Raw genomic sequence first — 8179 nt, 5'->3', positions numbered from 1 at the left:
CTGTCTGATCTTTGTTCCAGCTCTCTCTCCCTCTTTGTCTCTCCCTCCCTTAAAAAAAAGTGTATATATATATATACATATATACGAATACATGTATTTATTACATACAAATTCCATATATTACACACAAAGGAAGCAAAAATGTACACAGTGAAGTATCACATGATGTCATATGTCCATATGTGATCACATGATGTCATATGTCCATATGTGATCACATGATGTCATATGTCCATATGTGATCACATGATGTCATATGTCCATATGTGATCACATGATGTCATATGTCCATATGTGATCACATGATGTCATATGTCCATATGTGATCACATGTCCATGCTGAGTGTGATGTGTTACTGTAAGAAGAACCTGCTCTCTCACCACTGGGGCAGCTTCTTCTGTCCTATCACTCTATCACGCCATCCTCCTGTCATCCCTACCTCCCTCCAGCTCTCCCTCCCCCTGCTGCTGTTAGAGGAGGGGCACCAGGGGGTCTCTGGGTACAGCAGACAGTGAACTGACCTAAACCTGGAGGGAAGGAGAAAGAAGGGGAGGGAGAATGGAGAGGGAGGGAGGGAGGGAGGGAGGGAGGGAGGGAGGGAGGGAGGGAGGGAGGGAGGGAGGGAGGGAGGGAGGGAGGGAGGGAGGGAGGGAGGGAGGGAGGGAGGGAGGGAGGGAGGGAGGGAGGGAGGGAGGGAGGGAGGGAGGGAGGGAGGGAGAAAAAGAGAGGGATGAAGGGAGTTACACAATTTAAGTACATATACACACACACAAGTACATATACACACACACACACACATACACATGCTGCCTCATACCTAGTGGGGTCCTCGACCAATGAGAAACATCCTCTCAAGTTAATGATGTTGGTCTGGCTGTTGGACAAGCTGTAACTCAGAGTGACCTGAGGACACACGCATGCATTCACGCACATACACACACACACACTTCATTAACCACCAAAGCCTGTGTGTGTGTGTATCGGCGTGTGTACCTGTGTGTGTACCTGTGTGTGTATCTGGGACACCAGTTCGAGGTTCTCCAGGTGAGAGTGGAACAGTGGCGAGCGCGTAAGCCCCTCTCCTAGCAACGCCTCCACGATGTAACCAATGGTGCAGTCGTCAGGGAGACGGACCCGCTCGGCAGTCTCCAGGAAACGACCTCCGCTGCAGAGAGAGACGAAGGAGTGTGTACCTAGCCCAGGAGTGTGTGTGTGTACCTAGCCCACAAGTGTGTGTGTGTGTGTACCTAGCCCACGAGTGTGTGTGTACCTAGCCCAGGAGTGTGTGTGTGTGTGTGAGTGTGTGTGTGGTGTACCTAGCCCAGGAGTGTGTGTGTGTACCTAGCCCACAAGTGTGTGTGTGTGTGTACCTAGCCCACGAGTGTGTGTGTACCTAGCCCAGGAGTGCTGGTGTGTGTGTGTGTTTACCTAGCCCAGGAGTGTGTGTGTGTGTGTTAGTGTGTGTGTGGTGTACCTAGCCCAGGAGTGTGTGTGTGTGTGTGTGTGTGTGTGTGTGTGTGTGTTTACCTAGCCCAGGAGTGTGTGTGTGTGTGTGTGTGAGTGTGTGTGTTTACCTAGCCCAGGAGTGTGTGTGTGTGTGTTTACCTAGCCCAGGAGTGTGTGTGTGTGTGTGTGTGAGTGTGGGTGTGTACCTAGCCCAGGAGTGTGTGTGTGTGTGTTTACCTAGCCCAGGAGTGTGTGTGTGTGTGTGTGAGTGTGTGTGTGTACCTAGCCCAGGAGTGTGTGTGTGTGTGTGTGTGGTGTACCTAGCCCAGGAGTGTGTGTGTGTGTGTGTGTGTGTGGTGTACCTAGCCCAGGAGTGTGTGTGTGTGTGTGTGTGAGTGTGTGTGTTTACCTAGCCCAGGAGTGTGTGTGTGTGTGTGTACCTAGCCCAGGAGTGTGTGTGTGTGTGTGTGTGTGTGGTGTACCTAGCCCAGGAGTGTGTGTGTGGTGTACCTAGCCCAGGAGTGTGTGTGTACCTAGCCCAAGGTTTCATCTTCAAGGCGAGTCCTCGACTGTGACAGCACCCCGCCCCTCCCGTAGCAAACCAGAAACGCACTGTTCCCATTGGCCGGTCCGTCGAGGCTGGGGCGTCCTATGTAGAGGTGGTGGGCGTGGCTGTAGTGAGACAGCATGTCCACCAGGGGTCGTGTGTTCACGTAGTTGTCATCATCCACATGGCAGAACCACATACACACACACAAACACACACCGACACACAGGGTTAACAGTCTGTGTGGGTGAATAAATGTGTGCGTGTTTTTTGTGTGAGTGAGTGTGTGTGTGTGTGTCATACTTGCGTCCAGAGAACAGGAAGTGGTCATATTCGGTGGCCATCTTGCAGGACAGCGCCTGGCGATTGTGGGCCGATGAACAATTGGTGTTGGTCATGTGACTTCCTGTTGTGGGAGGGACCAATAACCAACAACCAATCATATCACACTATCACAATGATAACATAATTTCCTTTCCAGGCAGCGCGTCCAGGGTTGCCGTAGAAACACAACCTGCTTCCTGGAGTTATCTGACTTCCTGTCTTTTTAGCGGGAACTTCCTGTTTTTCTCAGACTCAGCATAATCAACTGCCAGCGTGCGAGTATGTATGTGTGCGTGTGTGTGTGTATGTGTGTATAGAATAAAACTAGATTCTGATATGCATGCGTGTGTGTGTTTGCGTGTGTGTATGCGTATGTGTGTGAGGGTGTGTGAGTGTTGGGAGCAGTGTTGGGTGTAACGCGTTACAGTAGTCAGACTACTTTTGTAAGGTAACGAGTAACTTAATGCGTTAATTATTTAATTGAATGAATCCGTTACTAGTTCAAATAAGTAACGCGTTACTTAATTTAGTCTTTTGGTCGAGAGCACTCAGAATGTAGCTAAAAGTCTAGGAAAGTTGAGGCTATTTTTCGCTAGGTACCTACGAAAACGTCTTAATCTGCTAGACAGGTGACGAGCCCAATTTACCCGGCTTCATGGAGCCGACCAGCTAAATAGTTATTTAAGACTTGCATGTACAGGCCTACGTAATGTCACATTAAATTATGTATTGAACTCAAGCTTGTGTGATGTTTTGCTGTATCGTTCAGTGGTTTTGGTTCAGATTTATATTACAGTAAGTAAAATAGTCTGGTTCAGTACATAAGTGAACACCATTTTGCTACCATATAGGCCTACCTAGCTATAGCTTAGCTTTGTTTTGCTTCTAGATTCAAACCTAGCCCTTGTAGAGCTAGCTAACTACTAGACTTCTGCCTGACATTTTACAACATTATTTATTGATTAAAGAGTTTCTTGATTGAAGAACTTCATGCAAATATTGCTTTTCATTGTAGTGGATTTTTGCCTTGATCCGTCTTGCTGTATAATGAGGATTGATCATGTTATACGCGAGTGACACTGAATATTCAATACAATATGTGCTATTGCTGAGGTCAACCCATTAAATGTGCCTTCTGGGCATAAGAGTGACCAAAGTGAGTTTTCGAAATAAAAGAATTTTCCTAATGTAACGCAAAAGTAACTTAACGCCTTACTCTCTACAGCAAGTAACTAAGTAACGCAACTAGTTACTTTACAAGAACTGTAATAAGTTACTTAAAAAAGTAACGTTACCCAACACTGTTCGGGAGTAGAGAACTCACCCATAATTTTTCTGAGCTTCTCATCTTCTCCATCAGTAAATATGAATGTCTGGGGAAACACACACACACAATGTTCACTTAAGTAAACTTCTCTCAACAGCAAAACAGCTGCACACTTTAGAGACAAATAGAGAGGGAGTGTGGGAGGGGGAGGGAGGGAAAGAAAGAAGGGAGAGAGAGAGAGAGGAGGGAGGTGTGATAGTTCAATGTGTGTGTGATTGTGTGTGTGTATGCTTGAGGAAGGAAGTGACACACACATACACCTAGCCTACCTGGCGCATGCTCCTGGAGATCCAGGTGTCCAGTAGCAGACCCAGTCTGCTCCGGTGGTTTTTTACCGTCGTCTTCACTGCGAGCAACACATCCTCCGGTAGGAGCTTCTCCACCGTGCCCAGAGCAGGTATCTCTCTCGCGGGTCTCGTCACCGCCCTTTTCTCTCGGTTCAGTTTGCTAAAGTATGCCGACAATACGTTCAACTGCTCCGAATGTAACTTTGCAATCGCCCCGCTGTCTGCTGACGAGTTGCTTCTCGTGTCCAAACTCCCGGTAGACACGGCAGCTGATGCGGCGGCGTCACTCAAAGGGCTTCCTCGGATTCTAACGGACACGACAAGCAGCAGCATCCCGAGACAGGTGACGGTCAACCCCACGAAGTTGTTCAACATTCTAGACTCTGGTAATAGAATGTAAACGAACGGCGACGCAGTTAAAACATTCTGTGAGGAAAACTCCAGCCAAACGCATCCCGCTGTCCTGTCTCAAATAAATGTTGACAGAACGGAGAGCGAACAGGCGCCTCTCCTCCTCCATCTCCCGTTATCGTGTCAGACGGATACCTCAACCCCGTCGAGGAGACAACCGGAGGCGTGACCGGCCTCTGTTCCAGCCACTCTCCGTTCTCAGGGCTCCCGTGCTGGGCGTGGCGTACAGCGGAGAGTCGCTATGGGTCAGCACTCACATTGGAGGATTAGAAAACTGAATATTTCCGCGTGATGCCCCCCAAAAAACCGTTAAAATCACTTTGAACCGTGTGATTGATACAGATATATACTTTTCTTTTACGTAATTTCACGTTTTTAATTAACAAGCCGCCTGTTGAGTGAGATCATAAAATGTGAATATGTTTCATGCGAAAAGATGCATACAACGTAGAAAGAAAGACTGGAGCCAAAACAAACGCTTTCTTATAGAAGTACCTCGAGCCTAACGGACACCTCGTCTTTCCGAGGTTTGTGTGAAAGGAGCATGACCTTAACTCTAATTATGATTTACAATCATCATGTCTAAAAACGGAACAGACAGAAACGTTACTGATACATAAGTATGTGTGTTGCAAATACACAACATATTTAGGTGGCAGCCTATGCCACAAATGTTTGAGATTGTAGTTGTTTACATTCTCAAGAGGACAAGAGATGTTTTCACTTCCAAATATCTGCACCATAGCTGTACATATCTGCACATACATATATACACATTACATACAACTAATACACATTCATGTACGGTACATACACACACACATTATACTAACACACAGATCTGGAAGATAGTGTGTGGGATGTTTCCTCTGAAACAAAGGTCTGTTTGTCTTCTTCACATTCAGAGAACACGCGCACACACTCTTTCCCATGCACACACACATGCTTTCTCTATTTCTTTATTTCTCTCTCACACACAAACACTGACATACACACACACACACACACACTCACACTCCCTGTTGAAGGTCTTGTCTCAGTTTTGTCCTCTGTTTCAAAATAGAAATTCCCTCATTCCTCATCCTCTCTCCCCCATCATGGGAGAGAGTGTGTGTGAGAGAGTGTGTGTGAGAGAGTGTGTGTGAGAGAGTGTGTGTATGAGAGTGTGTGTGTGTGTGAGAGAGTGTGTGTATGAGAGTGTGTGAGAGAGTGTGTGTATGGGAGTGTGTGAGAGAGTGTGTGAGAGTGTGTGTGTGTGTGTGTGTGTGAGAGTGTGTGTGTGAGAGTGTGTGAGAGAGTGTGTGTGAGAGAGTGTGTGAGAGAGTGTGTGTGTATGAGAGAGTGTGTGTGTGAAAGAGTGTGTGTGTGTGCTACGACATGGGTCAGCATTTTTGTCACAAGGACAGATAATTAAAAACAGATCCTTAACAGAAGAGAAAAGGAGAGTGAGAGAAAGACGGGGAGAGAGGGTGAGAAGGAGACAGGGCTGGATAGGGAGAGACAGGGAGGGAGAGAGCTGTGTGTGTGTGTGTGTGTGTGCAGTCCAGTATCTTACAGTATCTTGGTTCCAGTCATGTGCTTTACATTACAGCTGGACACTGATGGAGACCAAATGTGAAAGCCCAGTTGAGTCTGTGTGTGTGTGTGTTCCAACCCCAGGCGTAAGTCTAGACAGTGAAGAGAAAAATATCTGATCACAAGATCCTTAGACAACACAGCCACACTTCAAAGACTGTGTGTGTATGTGTCTATGTGTGTGTGTGGGGGGGTTACTGTCTGTGATGGGGTGTTTGTGGTGAATGTGTGGGCACTACTGTGTGTGTGGTGTGTGTGTGTGTGTGTGTGAGAGAGAGAGAGAGAGAGAGAGAGAGAGAGAGAGAGAGACAGAGAGTGTGTGAGTGTATGTGTGTTCTAAGAAGCTGCCCTCATAGTCCAACACTTTCCACTGCAAACTGATAAGAACCTAACTCTGCTCATATATCACTTACAGTACTTATATGTCTGTTTGTGTGTGTGTGTGTGTGTGTGTTTGAGTGTGTTTGAGAGTGTGTATCACTCCAGGATATGCTCCAAGGCTCCCCTCTCTCCCTGCCTGCTGTAGAACCACTGGTGTCCATAACATTCTAAAAAGCTGTTCAACTGTAACCAGCAGGGGGGGACATCCTCCTGCAGAGAGGAGAGGACGAGAAAGGTTGAATGGAGGAGATGGGAAGAGAGGAGGAGGAGAGGAGGAGAAGAGGGGGAGAGAGGAGGAAGAGACAGGAGAGAGGAGGAGAGGAGGAGAAGAGGGGGAGAGAGGAGGAAGAGACAGGAGAGAGGAGGAGAGGAGGAGAAGAGGGGGAGAGAGGAGGAAGAGACAGGAGAGAGGAGGAGAGGAGGAGAAGAGGGGGGGAGAGGGGGAGAGGAGGAGAGGAGGAGAAGAGGGGGAGAGAGGAGGAGAAGGGGAGAGAGGAGGAGAAGGGGGGAGAGAGGAGGAGAAGAGGGGGAGAGAGGAGGAGTAGAGGGGAGAGGAGGAGAAGAGGAGGAGAGAGGAGGAGGAGAGGGGGAGAGAGGAGAGGGGAAGAGAGGGGGAGGAGAGGAGAGGAGGAGGAGAGGGGAAGAGAGGAGAAGAGGGGAAGAGAGGAGGAGAGGGGAAGAGAGGAGAAGAGGGGAAGAGAGGAGGAGAGGGGAAGAGAGGAGGAGGAGAGGAGGAAGAGAGGGGGACAGAGGAGGAGGAGAAGAATCTGCTGATACAATTGTGAAGCTAATCTGTCATGATGTCAGTTAAACTGTAATCATGGTGGACACAGAACAGCATGAATCCTCCATCAGCTCTGTGAATAAGGAAATAGGACATCAATGCGCACACACCACACACACACACACACACCACACGCACCACACCCACCACACACACACACACACAATGAAACTGTCTCAGTTCATTTAAAAAGAGCATGCAAGTATTATCTACTCAAATGTTTAACAGAAGAGCTGAAACTAACATCGAATTACTGACACACACACAAATAGTTATAAGACTCATTCTCTATGTCTCTCTCTCTCTCTCTCTCTCTCTCTCTCTCTCTCTCTCTCTCTCTATGTGTCTCTCCCTCTCCCAGAAAGCAGAGAGGTGAGTGAGGAGACACTGTCAAACATTTATGATGTTAGAGAGAGATGGGGGAGGAAGGGTGAGGATGGGGGAGGCTTCTTACAGTCATACAGAGACCACACACACACACATCCACACTGTAAAAAGTGAAATTGTCTTCTGCTTCGATACACTGTCTGTCTGTTTGTCTACCTGCCAGCCCGTCTGTTTTAGGATTAGGAGAATGGGAGGAGGAGGAAAAGAAGAGAGGAGGAGAGGAGGAAGAGAGGAGGAGGAAAAGATTAACGTGTGCTGACGGCCGAAAATGAAAAGGCTAGAGACAAGCTGAGGAGAAAGAGAGAGAAAGAGGGGGGGAAAGCAGAGGAGAGATAGAGGGGAGGAGAGAGAATGTGAGTGAAGATAGAGACAGAGAGAGAGATAGGGCAGGATAAACGCACAAGCACGGAGAGAGAACAGGACGGATGGCGCGAGGATGAAAACTGCTTTCAGAAAAGGAGAAAAAAACTAAAGAGCACACCAGACCACTTGTAGTAAATGACTCTGGTCACGGGGTAATTGATCAGCTTCATAATCAGAGTAAAAGGTCTCGGTATCGATCTTCGACGTAATGCAGTGGCAATTTTAGACCCTTTTTAGGAGTGCTCAAGCACCCGTAAGTTTCATCTCAGCACCCCTAAAAATAATAATGATTAAAAAAAAAAAAGATTATTGTTTATTATCATTTGATGCTGGTAGTTCATGAAGA

General features: G+C 47.5%; 1 protein-coding gene across 1 annotated transcript; it reads right to left on the bottom strand.

Annotated features, from left to right (window-relative positions):
- Positions 1–338: 338 nt before the first annotated feature.
- LOC146237209 (beta-1,3-N-acetylglucosaminyltransferase lunatic fringe-like) lies at positions 339–4426 on the bottom strand. The gene is made up of 6 exons (XM_084685362.1): positions 3915–4426; positions 3643–3691; positions 1981–2400; positions 1007–1166; positions 819–904; positions 339–528 (listed from the first exon to the last, which is right to left on the bottom strand). Exons 3-6 carry the CDS (start codon positions 2067–2069, stop codon positions 378–380), a joined length of 486 nt encoding a protein of 161 aa, XP_084541488.1. The 5' UTR covers positions 2070–2400; positions 3643–3691; positions 3915–4426; the 3' UTR covers positions 339–377.
- Between the last annotated feature and the right edge of the window lie 3753 nt (positions 4427–8179).

The sequence above is a fragment of the Hypomesus nipponensis genome, chromosome 21 (genome assembly GCF_054491055.1).
Source record: "Hypomesus nipponensis isolate SF chromosome 21, ASM5449105v1, whole genome shotgun sequence".
Classification (NCBI taxonomy): Eukaryota; Metazoa; Chordata; class Actinopteri; order Osmeriformes; family Osmeridae; genus Hypomesus; species Hypomesus nipponensis.
Note: the sequence above shows the minus strand (reverse complement) of the source record. Positions and strands in the feature narration are given on the sequence as shown.

Excerpts from the sequence above, each read along its gene's own strand:
- LOC146237209 (XM_084685362.1), bottom strand. The coding sequence starts at position 2,069 with ATGGGAACAGTGCGTTTCTGGTTTGCTACGGGAGGGGCGGGGTGCTGT. Across the intron at positions 905-1,006 it reads TGTCCCAGATACACACACAG|GTCACTCTGAGTTACAGCTT; the intron begins GTACACACACAG and ends GTGTGTCCTCAG. Across the intron at positions 529-818 it reads TTGGTCGAGGACCCCACTAG|GTTTAGGTCAGTTCACTGTC; the intron begins GTATGAGGCAGC and ends CCTTCCCTCCAG.